The sequence below is a fragment of the Syngnathoides biaculeatus genome, chromosome 12 (assembly GCF_019802595.1).
Source record: "Syngnathoides biaculeatus isolate LvHL_M chromosome 12, ASM1980259v1, whole genome shotgun sequence".
Taxonomy (NCBI): domain Eukaryota; kingdom Metazoa; phylum Chordata; class Actinopteri; order Syngnathiformes; family Syngnathidae; genus Syngnathoides; species Syngnathoides biaculeatus.
The window spans coordinates 11,721,303-11,742,052 of NC_084651.1; the positions used below are offsets into that span (position 1 = coordinate 11,721,303).

Here is a 20,750-nt window from a genome sequence, read left to right on the forward strand (position 1 = left end):
GAAAATTTATGAAAGGATCTCTCTGCCCTACCAAAAATATCATTATTATTGTAAGCCGGTGTGACAATTCGTACAGTTTGAAGATAAACATTATTTAAATGTATGAAATGTTAACCTAAATAATTATTCGATAAACGTTTATTGCGCAACAAGTTAAATAAAAATTAAATGGAAATGAGATGAAAGTAAAAGGTGAAATACAAATATATTTTATTTGGAAATTAAATACAACTAACCTTAAATATACTGTGGTTGACAGAGAAAGTTTGACAGGTTTCTGTATTTTATTTTTTATTTTGATTTTACAGTTTAATTCAGTAATTATTTCTCGTATCACCAGAGGGAGCCCATTTACCACGACTGCCTCTTGTACCGCACTTTGAAAACCATCGTCGTCACATTTTATTCCACTGTCGAAGATTATGTAAATTCAACTAAAAAAATGGAACACACACACATCACTTTACAGTGTATTAAAAAAGTCTACAAAGCAAGCGTCTCACTAGGTTTTATGCACGTGTGTGTGTGTGTGTGTGTGTTTGTGTGTGTGTGTTGAATTCATCATTTTCTAGTGTTCCACATTCACAGACACCCACACAAAAGTGCAATATTAAGTAATTCTCAGCCATGTATAAATTTCTAAAACATTTAATGACTCTTAGGCACGTTGACGTCAATCAAAACGAACTCTCTGCTTCCAATGGTAAATTAGTAAGAGTGCTGCTGAGGAAGTGTTGGAACAAAATCCAGAGATCAATCATGAAGCCGTGTTCAGGATGTTCCAAAATGTGTGCAATTTAATTGCAGTTTCAATGTTGCATTTTAATCCAACAAACTCCTGCATTGAAGCCAAACCCCCCTGCACGTCATTCAAACGACATTTTATTCTCATATCGATGTCAGTATATCTATTTTCATTATTCAATAACAACACATTTCCCTCCTCACCCGGTATCTTAGTGCAGATAAACATTATAAATACAAAACTCTTGTGAATCTCAACACACAGACTGGAAGCAACTGCTTATTTACATTTTTTTTTTTTGCTTTTTCTGCTTCAAAACACTCTTTTCAATCATCCTTAGAGGAAAAACTACTATGTCTAATAACAGTAGGTCATTTGAATTTCACTCATTTTTCAGATAATGCACAAATAAAAACATCTTATTTTCAAAAGACTGAACCAGATTTTATGTGAAAATCAGGAATAGTAGCTTAGTGTAATGCTGTGCCATTTCAGTCCTCCATTCGAATGAAGTGTGAATGCTAGTCAATTTAGCAACAGCACAGGAAAGCGGAGCATTTCCCTCTTTTAAAGTGCTACAAATAATTCAAAGTTCACTCGACAGACACTCTAATAAGAGGACATATACAATGTTCACAGGTCAGGTATCAAAAGGTTTCACTTTTTAATGAAACAGAGGTGAAAGATTCCGTCTGCGTCAGTGAGGCGTGAGCAATACCGCGTTAAGGTAACACTAGAGAGCAGCACTATTGCCAAAATGTGCAAGCAATCTATGAAGAGAAATGAAAAGCAAGTGAATGCAAAAAATTCCCATGCACGGAGATACATGATTACACATAGACTGCTACATACTGTAGTTCCTAAGTGATGTTTTTCCTCTGGCTCTAGCAACAGAAAAAGTTAGAATAGATGTTGCCCTTTTCAACAGACCAGGGGAGATTTTGTATCCTCCGGACTGCTTCTGACATCAATATTCAGCTCTGTAGGAATGTTTTATCCAGCTTCAACATGAGTTTCCCGTTAGTCTTTTTTTTTTTTTTTTTTTTGTGCTGCATTTTGTCGACCGTCATCAATCCAAGCCGGCTTTTGATGATTCAGAATCACCATGAAAATGGGGATCGAAAAATCATTTGGTTTGAGTCACTTCTGTCCTCTCTATTCATCATCACACAAAAAGAACTTTTCTTGCAATCTGAGGTCATTAGGAGTTTTCTTGTCCTTGGGTTTTTTTAAAAGTGGGTGCCTGAGTGGTTGTCACGTGGTCTGAAAAGGAGCCCAAAGTAAGAATGTATGTCCGTCCAAACATTTGACACACTGGGCAGCTTGATGTTCAAATGCTGTTCAATGACGATCATTTTAATATATAGTTTAAACCGATTTATTCGTACACTGGCCAAAAGTTGAGTTAAAATGAATGTGTTGAGTGTCTGCTGTCTGGAAAGTGGCAAAATAAGTCCTGTTAAGAGATGTCAAGGACAAATTTCATATTTGTTTTTCCATCCTGATAATTATTGAAAATTCCCCATCAGCCATTCATTTTCTATTCACTCATCCTCATTTGGGTCGCGAGGTCATTTGTTGTTCTGTGACCTAACCCAGCTGACTTTTGTATTCGTGCACTCTTGCTATTCTACATTCTACACGTGTATATCTCAGTATTGAGTGGAAAAGATTCGATTTTATTGGAAACTTTTTTTCATTTTAAGGGTCACAAAGGAAAACATAACCTCTAGATACAAACACAGCATACTGCCGAACGGGACACGAATGGCTGTTTTATATTGCAAAACACAACACTTGGGGTTTGTGTTGTTTTTGTGAAAAAGATGAGTGGCACAAAACCGTAACCACACGAATGCTGGAATTCCACAAAATAAGTTTATTTGAGCTGCAACTTTTAAAGCCCAGTTGCAAACCATGTTTTTGTTCATATGTGAACCAAACAAAAAGGCCACGTTACCTGTTTCATACAGGGTGAATTGTTTGACAAAATAAAAGAGGAGCTATGTCGGACACCAAACAGACAACGTTGCTTCTTGATGACACTCAGTCAGTAAACTGCATAACCCAAATCACTATCACATCAACAGTTGGACTGCCGTAATTAGTGGATCGTGCAAATGTGAAGTTGGGGTCTCAAGGATAGGGATAACATCGTCTGGAAGTACCGTATTTACTACAAGGCGCACCTAAAAGCCTTTAATTTTCTCAAAAGTTGACAATGCGCCTTAAAATGCGGTGGACCTTATGTATGAAAGTTTTAAAATAAGCGATTCATTGAAGGTGCGCCTTATGATGCGGTGCGCATTATAGTGCGGAAAATACGGTACTTTAGTTAGAAATAAAGATAGCGGTGCAACAGTATCAGTAAATTCAGCATTTTGCATCCTTGTTCATTTTAATATTAGATGACGAGTTCTATATTCTCCAATGCCCTGAAATGGGGATTTGATGTTATTTGTGACTAAATGTGAAGCAACCTCTTAGAGGTGGAGTTAAGTGTAAGTGTTCTCTTATTTCTACTGTACAATGTTGTGGTGTGTAAACTTGATGAATTAACCATTTTAGATGTTAAGGTGTTTTCGGTTTTAGATTTTAGTTTATTTCACAAGATACTAAAGTATAATAAGAAATGTTGATACAAAAAAGTCCAAATAAAACTATTTGGATGTGCTTACTTCCCTCCCTGCATGACTAAGGTATCAGATCTGGACTCGGTCTCAGCAGTGACTTGGACTCAGTTGCACAAAAAAGGGAATGGGACTTTCCTACTTCAGTTATTTGGAACGGAGCATGGAGATAAAACACTGTGTAGCAAGCCACATGCTGTTTCACCAAGCCTCAAGACATGTTTTGGTAAACTTCCATTACAATAATCCTCGCCCTAATTTCCATCAGAACACCTCACCTCAACTGCAATTGATTAAAAAAAATGTACCTGGCCAATATTTACAGAGTCCATCCATTTTCTTTGATGCTTATCCTCACGAGGGTCACGGGGAGTGCTGGAGCCTATCCCATCTGTCAACGGACAGGAGGCGGGGTACACCCTTAACTGATTGCTAGCCAATCGCAGGGCACATCAAGATAAACAGCTACACTCACAATCACACCTACGGGCAATTTAGAGTGTCCAATTAATGTTGAATGTTTTGGGGATTAGGAAGGAAACTGGAATGCCCAGAGAAAACTCACACAGGCACGGGGAGAACATGCGAACTCCACACAGGTGTGGCCGGGATCGAACCAGAGTCCTCAGAACTGTGAGGCCAACGCTTTACGAGCTTTACCACTGTGCTGCCTATTTTTGTTTACAGAAATGTATGCGTTAATTCAGGGCTTTGAAGTCAACGATACATTTTGAACATTGAATATGCATACAGAGAGAGGGTATGAATAATTTTTAGACATTTTTCGCTTTTAAGACAAAATGCTAAAAAAAAAAGAAAAAATATATTTCAAGCTATTAACTTTTTTTTTCATCTAAGCAAAATCCATTCATCAAAAATAACCTTTTTCACTTTAACTGAACATTTGGCCAGTGTATAAGTAATTTATGCTTAGCTGCAAGTAACATTCTAGGTATTGACATCGTTATAATCAAAGTATTTTATTATTATTATTATTACTATTGTATATGGCAGTCCACAGCCAGATTGCCTTTAGTGGCTGTCGGTGCACAACTCATGTGAAACACAGCAGTGCAGAATAAATCAAAACAAATCTCAAGAGCTATCATTTTAGGTCACAGAAATTAATAAATACCGTTGATATAACCCACACACGCATGTTTAGGTCGTGCGGCTGGATGTCTCGGACGGTCTCACCCGCGTGCACGCATTGTTCAGTTTGTGTCATATGGCAGGATATCAGAAGTCTGCTAACTCCATGTCTTTCTTGAGAGGCCCCCGTGTTCTTGTGGCTCACTGCTGTTGCTGCTTCAGGCTGCAAAGCGAACAAACACAGAAATTATTTTGTTAGCCTCGTTTGGTGTCTGATGTTGGTTCGTCTGACAAGAAATGTCTGTTTTTGCCGGGGGCAACATGGATGGAGCCCACAAGGGAGAAAGCAATTCTGTTTGTAGCACGCTAAGGAACACGGCAAATAATCTAATTTACCTTTATTCCAAGTCGGCTGCCATTCAAAGGTTGAGAAGGCTAAGTGTTGAAACTAATTTGGACGGATGAAATATATTTCCTTTGTAATTTCATACTTTATGCACGTAATCACTTTTCACAATATTTAACCTGGCTGTACTTCAAGTGAAAACAAAAAGCACAGCTACAATGCACAAATCCTTCGGTTGATTTGCATTGCGGGTGCCGCAATTGCCGTAAAGGTGACCTTTTTTACATAAAGCTGCCGATTGTTTGTCATAATGGAAGAAGTCCCCGTGGCTGCATTCTGCTGTGAAACAAAGCACCTCACACTTCATTCAAAACAAAGAGATGAATTACGCCGAAGCAAACCCACTTAATCAAGCATTTTTAATCACATTTGGACTCCCTGCAGAGTAGTGAGATTTAAAGGATCCATTATCATGACTAATGCTGCTCTTTTGAGCGTAGCTAAATTTAATAAACGACAGAGGTGCTCAATTGATGGGTCGCGACCCAAAACGTCACAGGTGGATTGTTGCCAGCTCGTTTTATTGTATTTATTCATTTTAATGAATGGTTGTATTGCTTGCTTTACTTGGCCATTAAAATTCCAACTAGTATGCAACAGTCTACCTACTAGTCATAGCTTTGGTCATTGGATTAGTGTTGCTGTCATTTTCCAATTCTCAGAGTAGAGCATAATTGTATGTTCCAAGTGGGGTACTTAAAATGTGTACATTTGTTTTTTGTGTGATGTTTAGTGGTTTGGTGGATTGTTGCAAATATCACCAGTAACCAGTGAAGCCGGTACAAACTAACGGGTTATTCCAGAATTTTGCCATTTTGAGTAACGTGCAAAGTAACTACTTTTTATTTTCCTTTTGGAAAACTTTTGTGACAGTTAGGAATACCAAATTGTTACTTAAATGAAGGTAAATAAAGGTTTTATGACGATAGTTTGAACCTGAGACTTATTTCACTTTCCATTAATATGCTGTGGGATTTTTATTTTTTTGTAATTAGAAGAGCAACAGTTAATACCCTGGAGGAGAAATGCTTAATGCCAACATTAACTTTATTGTTGTTGATGTTTTTTCAAATTCAAAATCCAAACCAATGTACGGTGTTGGCACTTATGTCCGGCCGTAAACTTTTTTTTTTTTTTTTTTGAGTAAATTCAGTCAGACTTTTTTTGTTTCTTCTAATATTAAGGCTATCTTTAGAAATTTCAATGTGAACATATTGTAGTATATTTCTATTTCTGATGTAAATAAAATTATGTAGACCTGGAGAATAAATGGTTCAGGAAATGAGACTCCAGACAAGAATGGAAGGGAATATTTAATCTTGTGATGTACCCTGAAAGTAAGGGGGTGGGGGGGGGGGCACATGGGCGAAGCAGTTCATTTTCAACTTTGTATCAATTCAGCATGAGGAAGAGATTGAAGATAGTGTGGAAGTGGGTTCACAGTCTGGGCATGGCTGTTGGGGTCCTCACTGAATTTAACTGCTAAACTAAACTAACTTAATTGCTGCTTAGACAAAATCTAATGCAATGACTCGAGCAAAGTGAGTTAGATGTTGTATAAGCTTGTGCTGAATGCAAATGCCCCATCTATGCTTCTCATTACATTTATAAAAAAAGAAAAAGGAAGTAAGGACCATGAACAGCCATGATGCCTGATTTAAATCTACTTGTTTTTGGGCAAATATCTGCCTCAGTTTCTTATCATGATCTTTCCCTCTTAGGGATATCTGTTCTCTCTATCTAGCTATCTGTACCCCAAAACAATTCAAGCTGCAAGATTCTTGCACTCAGACGTGAGCCTACAGCTCTAAATGAATCCTAACATAAGAGAAAAGGTGTAGGGGTTACTGGTCTAACCAACATGAGCAGGACGGATGCCGACAGGTACTACCGAGTGTGTGTCTAAACATTCCAATTAGGACACAAAAAGAGTTGTGATTTTTGGTTGGTGCTGCGGGTGGATGGATTTGGGACATTTTATTCCACATGTACAGAGACCCTCTCCCACCGCCTCAAGTCTCACTTTGTTTGCCTCTTTGAGCAAAAGTGAAAACTGAAAAGGTGGTACAAATAGAAAACCACCTCACAAATACTGTGCGGCATGGCTGTTGTGACATGCAAGCAATTGAAGAATTAAACCAAGAGACAATATACAGTGGAGGAAATTGAGTGGGCACTGAAAGGAGCCGTGGGGGCGGTCTCCAAGTGATCACGTCATGGTGCAGGTATTTGTGATCTTTACATACACTGGTAGATCCATATAAAAATGTACTTTGTGCAGACTCAAGCGAATTAGTTATTGCTTTCACTCCGCCCTGTAGACTGTCTGTGCACCAGATTCAAAGGGAATGAAAGAACCACTTTGATTGGACAAGACTCAAGTCTGCCTTGAACACTCTCACATCAGCACAGACATCTCTTTTAGATGCACTGATCCACAATTTTACCAACACTGGGTCTAACCCGCCTCCACGTAGTTACACCATGACGAATTTAAGCTAATTCTGAAAATAGAACCCTACTCAGTTTCTAAGCCGCAGTCAAGAAGCTTGAAGGATTTAAGGAGTTTCTGTAACAAGGAGTGGGTCAAGGTCTTTCTGAATTGTGTGCTAATCTGTTGACAAATATTTTGTGAACATGTTGTCAACAAGGATTTCTCCAATTTTTTTTTTTTTTTTTTTTCTCTCAAGTGAGCAACCCACGAATGTCACTGGGTCGAACCTCCCAGAATTTTTTCACGGTCATCAACTTTGATAAGCTACATCTTGCTACTTTAAATGCAAGTCTTCTCACTTCACTTACTTTCAGGTGCATATTACATCAGTCCCCCCCCCCAAAAACGCCACATAAAACAATGGAAAAAGCAAAATACACGCTTAGAGTTCATATATGATCCAACCAGTTCAGGTTGTTCCCTGCCTCCTGCCTGGAGATAGCAGTGATAGGTTCCAGCTCTCTTGTGACCGTTGTGAGGATAAGCGGTGAAGAAATTGGATCCAATACGCAGCTTGCTGAGCTGGTAGAATATCCATGATGATGGTTCGAAATTCCCATCTGTACAAATACTTTGAATTGATTGACAGACTTCAGTCGAGTATTCATTAGGGGTGTAATGGTTTGTAAATTACGTAAGGAATAGAAAAATAATAATAAATCTCACACAGTAATAAGAAGTCTACCCTGTCGTCATACAGTGCAGCTCAGCGTCTGCCTAGCTGACATCATGGCTAGTGTTTTGACAGTATGTGAACGTCTTTGAAAAGGCATTACATGAATGTGAGTATCAGTGGAGCAACTTTAGTGGCATTGAGGCAGCCTCTTCCTGGCTCTTCAGATGGAGCCAAAGTAATAACAGATGCCATTTTTTTTCATAGCATAATCGGTCACGCTGTTTCAATTGTTACTGTTCTCTTCATTTTATTTCCTCACAAAAGGACATACTATAACTGTTGAACTTTCATGTATTTTAAAGATTAAACATTCAAGCTATAAACTTTAAGTTGGATATTTTCTTTTGTTTATTTGACAATCTTTTATTCCTTGAAAAATTTACTCCTTGTATTTCCTATATTTCCTCTCATTTTTTAAAAATGTAATTGAATGAGTCCCCCCCCACACACACACACACATTTTGTTCCCTTGTGGGGAATGTGAATAGAACTGTGACTTTGAAACCGAAGTATGTAGCAGACTGAACTGTGGTTGTTGGTGTACCATTGGCGACTACTACAGTATTGTTTTTGCTAAAAACAAATACTGATACAATGTCTGAATCAAGGGGGTACAGTGACAGAACAGAGGACAGGCCAAGTCAGCAAAGTCAATGTAAAGTGCAAGGCAGCAAGGTGATGGCGTACAATAGTCATGTGGTCTCTGAGGCTCCATCTTAAAAGGTTTTAAATCCATAATCTGTCCCTGAGCCATACATGTGGGAGGTGAGCTATATTAAGATGAGAAAATGAAAACGAGAGAGCGCATACACGCCAAGGTCACCTTGGCACCCTGCATTTGGGTTTCTTTGTGCCAGGTAAATGGTGCCAGTTGCTACAGGTGACAGGATTAAGGTGTGCCACCCCTCAATAATGTCATGGATAGATGTGCTATGGGCTGGGATATTCTGTGTTAAGAACTGTGTGTTTCTTTCTCCCAAGCAAGCACGAAAAGAACATGCAATGTGTGTGAGTGGTAGATGAGATACATACTGCGGGCGCCATTGAAACAGGCTAATCGATAACAATGGGCCATAACACACAATTACGAATAGATTATGCAGACCTGCCCATTAGCTGGTCAATCGCAAGTGACTTCTCGCTTAGCACTCTAATCTCTCTCCCCCCTGCGCTATACCACCACCTCCCGATAAATGTACAGTAGCTGGTTTTGCAGTTGGTGCCAGCACACCCTTAGGGGGTTAAGTTAGCGTGAGCATCAACAAAGCACACTGGCCCAAAACCAGACACTAGACACTGTTGATAAACAGATGTCAGGTCAGCGGTCAGAATCATATACCTGTAAGTACCCGGCATATGGAATCTATTTTTCTTCTTGGGGATGTAAAACTAGTTGGTTAGTATTGTTTTGGCTGTAATATTGGGATTCTGTCACTTTCTTACAAAAATTCCTCATTTATCATTCAAAATGGCAAAATACAATATTTTGTTAGTTAAAAATTACTGCAAGACGGGGAAAAAAAAAAGTTTTTGATTGGCCTTTACACCCATGTACGAAACGCCTAAAGAGGAAAGATTTTAATGAATGCCAGAATACTGCACCTTTGCACTTATGAGCTCAGATAGCTAATAGTCAGCCTTCTTTTAAAAGTGCTAACACAGAACATTGCCATTTGGCTGCAGAAGTCAGTGTTTATGCCAGAGGCTCTCGCAAGGGAACAAAGATTTATGGTGTCTTCTACGAAAGCTATAGGAGAAAAACAAGTTAGATTTGTTTCCGATTGCGACTCCTTAAAGAGGCAGCAGGAACTGCAGTAAGTTTGACGACATTTTTAATTCTTTAAAAAGGAAGGAAATGTGGAGAAAACTGTTAGACCTATCCCACCCTGTATGGAATGTGGGATTGTAATCCCTGTCGTCTTATCTTTTCATTTTTCTCGTTGCAGTTGACCAATTACTTTACCTGTGCGTCTTCACTGCATCCAGGTAAGCACTCTGGCATCACTGCAGCACATTGAGTGAGAAAATGACCTGCCAAATACATCTAGTTATATCTGTCCCGTTATCTTCCAAAACCGCTCCAATTACAGCGAGCCGTCTGCTGCGACGGAGTAAAGGGAGAATGGAGTGTTTCAAATGACCTGCAGCTGACGGTGAGTAAAACACATGTGTGGGACAGATAAAGAAGGCTGGCGGATAAACACATCCAGCTGTTTCGAGGAGCAGCAAAATCTGTTGTGGATTTACCAATGACACATCCCAAACGTCTTAACACGTGCAGCCATAAATAGAGCTAGAAGAACAGAGTTTTTCTGCTTGTTTCCTCAGTGAGTGCAAATCTCCAGTTATAGTCAGTGGTGCTCTCATCTCCTCTGTACGATCTTAAACTCCTAAAAGAGTACTAACAACAAACTTATTTTTTCTGACATGCATTATGGACATTTTGTCCACATTCACATTTTATGTCAAAAACCTTTTCATTTTTCTTTTTTTTTGTGACGAGACAAAGTGTTGCATTAACTTTAATATGACTGTGCTTATTCTAAAACCTCTATAAAAGTCAAAAACAAATCCAGAATATTACATTACAAAAAAAACATCCCATTTTTGTTTTGTTCATTGGTTTGCATAATCAACATGGTGCTGCAGTTTTGTTCAGCAAAAATAATTTTGATTGGCTCAGCTCAAGTCTTTTATCTGTATGTGGAAAGAAGTGTGTACCGTTATTTTCAGCCTGTAAGCCGCAACTTTTTTCCACACACTTTTAACCCTGCGGTTTATGCGGTGATGCGGCTAATTTGTGCATTTTTTTTACTAACAGCCGCGAGGGGGCACTTGAGTGGAAAAGGTAACCGTCAGTGACTTTTACCGGTCCGGCCCTGTTAGTGCTACACTAGCGTGTTACTGCCGTGTCTCAGTGATTATTACCAATCTGTTTTTTTTTTTTAAACCGGCCCTGTTAGCGCCACCGCGCGAGAGTTAGCATTAGCGTGGCGGCACTAGCGTTAGTGTTAGTACGCACGACGGTGCTCGCGTTAAACTGTGTGTACAGTCTTTCTAAATATCTCGTGTTTCAATGCGGCCACTTGCAGCTTTTGCACGGCTGCAGCCTATGTATGTACCAAATGCTATTTCCTTTACAAATGTACTGGGTGAGGCTTATAATCAGGTGTGCTTTGTAGGCCGGGGATTACGGTAGTTACGACGAAGCGAACTATAACTTTGTAGGATGTTTGTATTTAGTGACATATTCAGCGTCTAATTGGTCGCACAGTGTCTCTTAGCGGGATGGCAACTATGTAAGCAAATGGAATATGATATTGAAATTGTCCTTTACTATTAATTAAAAAGTATGTTTTTCTTTTCTCTTGATTCGGTTCAGCTATTATGCCTTTTGAGGAAATCACTTTCTTCAGACATCTCATCGATTTAAAATGTTAATCCGTTTCAGGTTTATGATGGGGATTGGCACAATAATCCATCAATCATGTGAAATGGTTTCTTGATTGATCAGGTCTCGAAGCAAGTGAAACAAAATGGAGTGCGCGACTCACATAGAGGCTCTGTGTTGATTCCACATTCACGAGTATGGTGTGGGAAAAATATCACTTGTGGATGTTGGGCTACAGACAAATTTTCTGGGTTGCATTATTCAGATGTAACGCCCCCGCGACCCGACCTTGGATAAGCAGTAGAAAATGGATGGTTGGATAATGACTGGTCTCAGAATCTTGAGAGAGACTCGTTAAATTATAAATTGTTTTACTAATTTTCCCCATACTTGATCAAGAAAATGTAATGAAATGCCCCCTTTTGCTTTGAAATGTGTTTGAAAGCCTAAAAATGCATTTGATAAGATAATATAAGATAATATAAGATAATTTTATTGCGTAAATTGGGAAATTTTATTTTGTTTTTTAACAAAATAGCCCAAAATAAGGAATGCATGTCTCCAAAAATATGTTGAGTTGTGATGTTTGCGTTCATGTCATGGAGGCCATAACTCAGGCGAAACAGAGTTCATCACACGTGGAGTCTGTCACCTTATTTTTTCACTCACAGTCCCTTTGAGCTTGTCTCATGAGTGTATTTTCAGCAAAATTGAAACTTGGCTAAGTGTGCTGCACTATACAACCTGACAGGGGCTTTACATGTTATCATATCATGAGCCAAATTGTACGACAAAACTACACACTTATCCGCTATTGCCTGGAGTGTGCTTATAGTCGTCCGATTTAGACAAAAGTGGTCTAAACGTCCTGTATTTTGGCCAGTTAGACCACAATAGAGTTTTAAGGACTTAGTATAAGTGTAATTTTTAGTTAATTTTGTCTGTATTTGCCCAAGACTGCCCTCTTTCTTCTGATTTATTGCCTTTGTGGAGAAGACACACTTGTGAGAATGTGTGTTGGTTTTGATGACTGCACTGGCTCTGGATCGGCGAAGTTGGCGCACATCTTTGCTATTGACGTAGAAAAGATTGAGAAAATTTGAATTATCTGTTTGCAAGCCTCTTAGCAGAAAAACATCTGAAACTCTAATAACAGTAATTCATATTTCACATTTATTGAGGCACCAGACGTAATATTCGTCCATCCAAATTCTGAACTGGTCGCGGGAGTTCTCAAGCCTATCCCAACTATTTTTGGGCAGGAGGCGGGGTACACCCTAAATTAGTTGCCAGACAATTGCAGGGCTTCTAAAAACAAACAACCATTCACACTCTCAATCATACCTAAGGGCAATTTAGACTGTCCAATTAATGTTGCATGTTTTTGGGATGTGAGAGGAAACCGGACTGCCCGGAGTAAACCCCACGCAGGCACGTGGAGAACATGCAATCTCCATTAGACATATTGAATACCAAAATACTATAAAAAGTTGGTTTGGCAAGATACATCCCCTTTCACAAAGTCAAGCACACAAATTGAGTAACACCTGAGTGGAAGTGAGCAGAGAAAATGAAGTTGATGAAGTAGAAGCAATTGGTCTTGTTCCGATCCCAAGAGGATAAAAGTGGGGTTGGCGTTATTTCCACCACGACTTTTGCAACTGAGCCGACACATTGTGCCTTTGCAATGTAAGGGCTGCACACTGTTAAAAATGTTCTTCTAGTGGCTCTCATGGACTTTTTCACACTTCACTGTAAGTCTGCAATGTCTGTTATGTTCCATCTGGCTATATATATATATATATATATATATATATATAGAGTATCTGTCTCTCTTGCTCTCTCTTTCTCTCATATACATAGCATCAATTCAATCATGTGGAACTCCTCAAGAATGAGACTGTATATTAGTTTCTTCTCCTCATTGTACCTTGAAAAAAATTGCAAGCGCCCACCTTCCTATGTTCTTCTGTCTCCTTTGCAATATCTGCGCCTGTTGGTCTCTGACACAGTCTTTGTACTGCGCCGCGTCTCTCTGGCCATCTGTCAGACGTTGTCTGCGGCGTGTTCTACCTTTGCTTTGTTTATGAAGCTCTCCAATAAACTCTTTTCAGTGTCTCAGCGACCTTCTCCGCTTTACCGCAGGAAAAGTAACGTATCTGAGATTTATGAGTCAATGCTTTGAATTACAGCCCATGTACAGAAACATTGCAATTTGGGAAATTAGCCCTCAACCCTGCCAATTAACCCTTGTCTATCCACAGTATGCGTTTGCCTACTGTCTTACAACTAGTTATTTGCAGTACAAGTACATTGGTACCTTGATCGCCCCAGAAATTGTACAATTTGGAGTTTGAGAAAGTACAGGGTGTTCCAAATGTCACTATATGGTACACCTCTTCTTTTTGTCCATTTCATTTAAAGCATCATTGAGACCGATGTGAAACTATCGGCATTTGACAACTTCTGCTTTGTAGTTGTTGTAAGCATATCGTGGCTGGCCATTTGGATGGATGTTTGTGTGGTTGTGTGTTGATGTAGATTTTAACTTCTCATATTAGGAGTTGTCCGCTGACGCTTTAGCTGCCCTGTGCTTGTCACCCATGATCAATGTATTTGATTATAAAGCCACGGATGGGTCGTGATACATTTTATTCGATATCTTTGCTCAATGAAGTTATTAAAAATAATCACAGCGGCGTGAATATGAGCACAGTCATGCAGTCTATTATGAAAGCCTCTGATTGGTGTGATGAATTAGATCAAAATGTAATTCTGTGCTTAACTACTTTTCAGCAGTTTTGTTGAAATAGCAGGTCAGCCGCTAATGTCAGCAAATGTGTGCAATAACAGAAAATATATGGAGTTTTTTTTTTGTTGTTAAATTCTCAGCAGCAGGATGGGATGGCAACTGACCATGTATCACACTATATGTGATGGAGGAGAAATCCATGACTGTGGTTTAAATTATATTGTATCAAAAAAGGCTGCAAATATATTCACTGGGGGTAAAAAAAAAAAAAAAAATCCAAGACACTGCATGAAGTACAGTGGAGAGAAGCCTACATCCGGAAATCCACACTGGCATAGTATGCCTATAGCCACGCTAGTAGCTATCTCATGGCAAATGCATAATGTCTCTTCTGTCCCATTATTTCGGCTGCTGTATGCATTTTTGTTCATAAACAACCCAAATCCATTTTAGTATTAATTACTTACAAGGGGAAAAAATATGACATTTAGCAACACTTGACACGATGACCAGTGCTCGAATGTTTCGCATTTTATGACAAAGACTAGTTCACCATACAATAAAACACTGAAAGTGATGTCAGCAAGTTTGCAAGCTATTAATTGCGTAACATTTTGCATGTTTATCACACCGCTGTCAAATCATGCTCGGTCCTCTATAGGCCAGAAATGAGATTTTACTTCGCTTCACTTCACCGGCCAAGAAGCCATCACAGTGAACACACGCACACAAACACACACCTCCTCTTGTTCAGATCAAATGCCTCGTAGGTCGTTTGTCCTCACACGCTACAATGAGCCGTTGTACTCACTTGTTCTGATGTTTGGAGCCCTGGAGGTGTGCATGGTACTGCTCGATGGAGTTGAGGACCACGCTGCAGACGCTGCAGGAATAACTGCTGCGCAGCCCTGGAGGGACGTTAAACACACAAGTCACAGTTAGGACGCTTACAAAGATGTACGGGCTCATTTAAAGACCCTTAAAAAAAAAGCTATCATCTTTATCATCATCGTTATCGGCAGAAGCCAGGGCAACCGGCATAATAATAGGTACCTTAAATCTTTAATTGGTTGGTATTAAAATATATATTCAGCCATCCATCCATCTTTCCATTTTCTGAGACTCTTATGCTCACTTGTGTGGCCCTTGTGAGGATATGTGGCTAAGAAAATGGATGGATGGATATATATATATAGTTGTACAAGCAGACAGACAGTCTCATACATATCCCTTGAATATAATAAAACACTTTTAAAACACTCTACTTTCATTTTAAAACTTGAATTGCCACTCGGGTATAAAATTAAATCAAGATCCTTCCAGTCCTGCATTTTCTATCGCGCTCGTCCTGTTCATGAGTGACCTGGAGCATGAGCCAACAAACTTTGGGTGAGAAGCTGGGTACACCCTGGACTGGTCTTCTTTATATTGCACTACTATTCACAGTTGTCTTTACACTTGTGGGCATTGTCAAAAACGTCTTCCATGAACCTAAAATGTAGGCTTTAGGAATGTGGTGAGAACATGAAAACTTAGCACAAGAGGGCCAGAGCTGGGATTTGAACCCATACCTTAGACCTCTGAAGTAGGCATACTAACTACTATCTTGCCACTCTGCCTTTGTAAAACGTTACGCATCACATCAGTCGACAGCTTTACTCGGGGCTCCTTCTTGTTAAAGAGGAGAAATAAGTGGAATCAAATCCACAACGCGATCCAGAAAACCCAAATGAAAAGTCACAAGTTCACAAAAAGCTGGTTGATGCCAGCCCTGTCTCAGTGACCTCAAGCCACAGGAATAAAATGGAGCAAGGTACAACTCGCAAGTTCTGACTGTTATGTCACTTAAATAGTCCTTAACAGTTGATAAAAGCACAAGGCCACCAGTTTTTCCCTTCCACTTCCTCAACTTAAACTTAAGTGTGGAGATTCTTCTTTTTTTATCCTGCGTAGAAAAAGTATAGTACAAAAAAAGCACATGTAGGGTTAATCTTTGGGTGCTGGCTGAATTGAGGCCTAGTGAGCTGCGCTGGTGGTCTATAACTGTTGAAACTTTAAATCGTATTTGAACTCCAAATCGCACTTTTGGGAGATTTAGACTTCAAAGTACGAAGTGAAACGACGCCAAATAAGCACCCGTTTTCCATTCCGCACAGCAGGCTAATTTTCCTAATTGGGTTGCATCTGGAGAAAAATTTTATTCTCTCAATCATTAGGAGAAAGCTGGTTCCATTTTTAGATCACAGTGTGTGTGTGTGTGTGTGTGTGTGCGCGCGTGTGTGTGTGCTTTCAAGCTGCTGAATCCTCAACAAGGTGAGGAAAGGGGGTTGCAGTCAGCTGCGTGTCAGATGGTGCATCACTTTGCTGTGCTTGTGCACACATCGTTGGTGAATGTGTGCTCGAGCGCGTGCAGCTAAGACCCAGATGTGAGCAAACTGGAGGGCTTGCAGGTGGTCGAGATGAACGCGTCTCCCCAAAATAGATAAATGAAGATGGCGGCGGAAAGCAGCGATAAGAGGGTTAGGTAGAACGGGAGAGTCCTGGGAAGATTTACAGCAGGCAGTGAAACGGGGAGATAGGATAGAAGATGGAATTGTGGGGAAGGAGGAAGAGTTGTTACGCTCAACATGTTGCACCGCTCGAGAAAGAAGCTAACATCACGGTCTACGCATTCGTTCACTGCTTCTTCTTGTCAGCAGCATGAATACATTAACATGAAAAACACCAGTCACAGAAGATGGGAACCCTTTGTTTGTAAAACGTTCGGCAATCCTGGCACCGGCTGAGGCCAATATAGACACCACCCAACTGGTATTGGTGGAAAACCGTGAATTGGAAATATAACAGAGTAAAGCAACTCACGGTGCTAAACGTGGTTTAAACGAAGCAACATTTTTGCACAGCCATCCACTGGCAATCATTCCCAACTATTTCAGCAATGAACTGGCTGGCTGGACAAAAGTACTTGGACACAGTTGGAGTCTTTCCTGCTTTTGAGGACTCCACTTACTTGACGGAAACTTCCCGGGGATATTCTTTTTTTCACGAAAGAGTCTACACCAAAAAGTCTCAAAAAAACAAACACATGCACTAGAGATTTGTTAGGTGATGTCACATGATATTCTGATGTCACACACTGAAAATTTGTACAACATTGAAGGCATTTTTATTCCCAAATGTTTTAGTTGCACATGCATCAATTTTATGAGCTTTGAGGCAGTGCTTCACTTCCTTTCTTCGACAAAATGTCATTACTCTTAATGATGGGACTATTAACTTGAGGGGACAAAAGAACTCAATGACCAGCCTATCTTTTTTTTTTTTTTATTGCATTTCACTCCCATCTTATTCTATACCACAGTTAGGATTACACAAAGAGGTCTGCTCTTTTATACGCTTTTCAAAGATTAAGTATGGTTCTTGCCTCTGTGAGGAAGCTCTTAGCGTGATTGACAGAATGGCCCTGATCTCTGAGATAGGAAATTAGCTACCTCTGTGGTCCTTGTTTATATACAATGACACAGTCGCTTGGTTAGTCAAGCAGTTTTGGTTTAAAAGACCACAGCGTGGACTAATCCATGTAAATGACGTGTACGACACAGTGACTGCGTGTGGGTAAGTGTAGTGAATTTATGCAGGCACGAGGAGTATTTTGTGAGGGCGTTTTAAGCCTTGTTAATTACATAAAACAGTGACAGTGACAGAAACGGGGCTGGGGGTGGGGGGTATAATGAAGGCTGTTGTCTAGCATACAGCCTCCTAGCAGTTCTGGCAACATGGGTATGGAGACTTTTTGCAATCCTTCACGAAAAGTAATAATGTAGTGCACAAAAAATGGAGAGTATTGTGCTCTTTCAAAAATGTTGCGCTTTGGGTGTCTGAAGCGCTTTCACTCTGCTAACGAAATCTTAATGGGCCATTCAGTGCACGTTGCAAATTGGCCGTTCGCTCACGACCCTCTGCCAAGGAATAACTGCCTTGTTTCTCTTATAAAGGAGTTTTTTTTTACCAAGTGCTCAGTCCTTACAATCATGGAATCTAGTGCTGCTGTCAAGATACTTCCTTTAATAGAAGGATGGGGTGACTCGGGAGGTGAATAAGAAAATGAGCCTTCAACACGCTGTTTAACCACCATCTGTAAATATCAGTGTGGATCATTTTCAAGGTACTTTCCACCTTCTGGTGGGACAACTTAATGAGGAGTAGTCATCTTTTAATTGTATGTAGGATATAGAGCTCCTTGCAGCACGAATGATTTATTATTATCCAATGTCTTGCTTAATTAAATGCCAACTGAATGTAAATCGTCCTATTGAGAGTAAGTGTAGGCATTATAATTAACCTGGTGCCTTGGCTTAAGAGTCTAATTTGTTTCCTGACCGCATTTGTAACTTAAAACGCTTGTACCTCAAATCATCTTTCCGGATTGCAATCAATGGAAATGCTATTTAACGGGTAAAGCACCCAATGACAGTGACATTTTTGTAATGTGATGAAAAATTGCACTCGACAGTATTGTACTTTGTTTTTCCTGCATCATGATCTCATGTTTTCATTCATTGTGCTGCTTCTACGGGTGTGTGGGCACGTCTTAATCACCGGGATGTGCTATAACACATCCAGCAATACGCCACATAGATGATCATAAAACACAGAATACTATCACAACTAAGCAGCAGTAAATTGACCCCTCCGTAGAAATTGCGTAATCCGCTTCGCTGACCAATAAGAGGCCAGAGATCTGCATAAACCACGCCCCTTGTTGTCGTCCCCCATTACCTCAGACAAAGTCGCATGGTCCAGTATAGCTTTTGTTAGCGTTTTATCACGTATTTGGGTTCCTTAACAATAGATATGGTTAAGAGGTGTTGTCACGGACTTTGTAATAGTGACGACAGGTATCCTGATAGGCTAGTTGGTGGAGTTAAATTCGTACCCTTTCCAAAACCAAAGACCGAGTGCGAAAAATGTCTTCGGTGGATCAAACTTTGTTGAAGACCGTATGATCAACTGAATCCATCGAAAATCAACCGGAACAGATATGTTTGCACGAAGGTAAGCCCTATTTTTGATTTTCAATACATGTCTCATATAAATGAATTAGCAGTTCTTCGGTTGCATAACATAGCTACGTGTGAATGATTGACACACTTGATCTGTGTTGAGCGATACTTTGCGAGGACCTGACTGCACAAACGTGTGTCTTTGTTGGCGGCTAGCGAGCTAAGCTAAACCGGACTAGCGAGTCCTAAAAGCCTTCGACGTGCACCGAGACACCAAGACTGAAGGAAGGATGTTTGAGGTCGGGACTTACGTAGGTTCGGCACTAATTCAAGAATAATTATTCAGGGGAGCGCGTGACTTTTCACAAAGAAAACGAGAGAAACTACTCCTAAATCAAGCCTCGCCTTTTTCTTTTCCTTCATACGGCGGTTCACAAACAGCTATACAGATATACATACAGATTCTGTCAATGACGAATTCGTCTTTGGTTTATAATATATTATATTATGTGGCTTCTCGGTCTTCCTCTGACTCCGGAAAGACCTCGTGCTAATATCAATGGTTTCTCCGTCGATATGCATGGAAATACCATTGAAATACCCCTCACTGAAATACTTGAAGCCCTGCTGTCTGCTCTTCAACGATATTTCACTATTCGGTAAGAATGCGAGTGAAAAATCAGCTGGTAAATCGGACAATTTCGCTCTCGACTTTTCTTCCTGCGATGCCATTTTGTCTGTTTGTCTGAGGTTAGCAACAGTGGGGTGACGTGACTTCAGGAGGTGTGGTTAAGTGCCCTGTACGGAGGGGTCAATTTAGTCTTTTTTCATAGGGAGTAATGCAGATATGTCTGTAAATAATGTTCTATGCTCTTTTAGCATGTGTAAGTGCCAATAATGGTTTGTTTCTATGTGCCCTGCGATCCACTGGCACCTGGTTCAAGGTCTTCCCAGACTCTCGGCCGGATAGGCTCTAGCAAGCTTGCAACCACAGTGAGATTAAGCGGTACAGAAAATGGATGAATAGTATTTCTGAATGTGAATTCTTGGCAATTTTCTCAGCGAAAAACGACGTTTTTACAAACAATATTCTCGGGTGTCCCTAAGAGGTTGATGACATTCTATAAACATTCTCTTTAACCGTGTTTGTTTTAATACAAGACTTCAAACATTGAGGCTAAGGAAAAGTAAGATTACGTGAACCTTTTTGTTACAAACAGTACAATTTATTGATTGCAATGTTCCTATGCAGGTGTGTGTACACCTGCTCGTACAGTGCCACAATATCACTTGAACATTATTTCCGGGAGAGGAGGTCAGCGGTGCCTCCTGACTCAGACGTCGTCATCAATTACACACTATTTTCTCTGCTTTGCTCCTTGGCCCTCTCTCGGGTCCTCGCGCTCTGGCGCTCATGCTTGGGCTCGAGATGGTTATCTCACTGCTCCTAATTCATCGCCCCGTCTCCAGAGAGAAGAGACTATCGTCTCTGTCCTGGGGGGTTTTGTACCCCTGGCGTGATTTATGTAAAGACACATCCGAGTCTGCCGGGCTCCTTGCC

General features: G+C 40.1%; 1 protein-coding gene across 1 annotated transcript in view; it reads right to left on the bottom strand.

The window, feature by feature from the left end:
• Positions 1-611: 611 nt before the first annotated feature.
• The window catches only part of zgc:171482 (zinc finger protein), a 73,399-nt gene continuing 53,260 nt past the window's right edge, over positions 612-20,750 (bottom strand). The window contains exons 6-7 of the mRNA XM_061837987.1: positions 14,998-15,094; positions 612-4,690 (exon numbers count right to left, since the gene is read on the bottom strand). Coding sequence (XP_061693971.1) covers positions 4,669-4,690; positions 14,998-15,094 — 119 coding nt within the window. The 3' untranslated portion in view covers positions 612-4,668. The remainder of the gene's footprint in view (positions 4,691-14,997; positions 15,095-20,750) is intronic.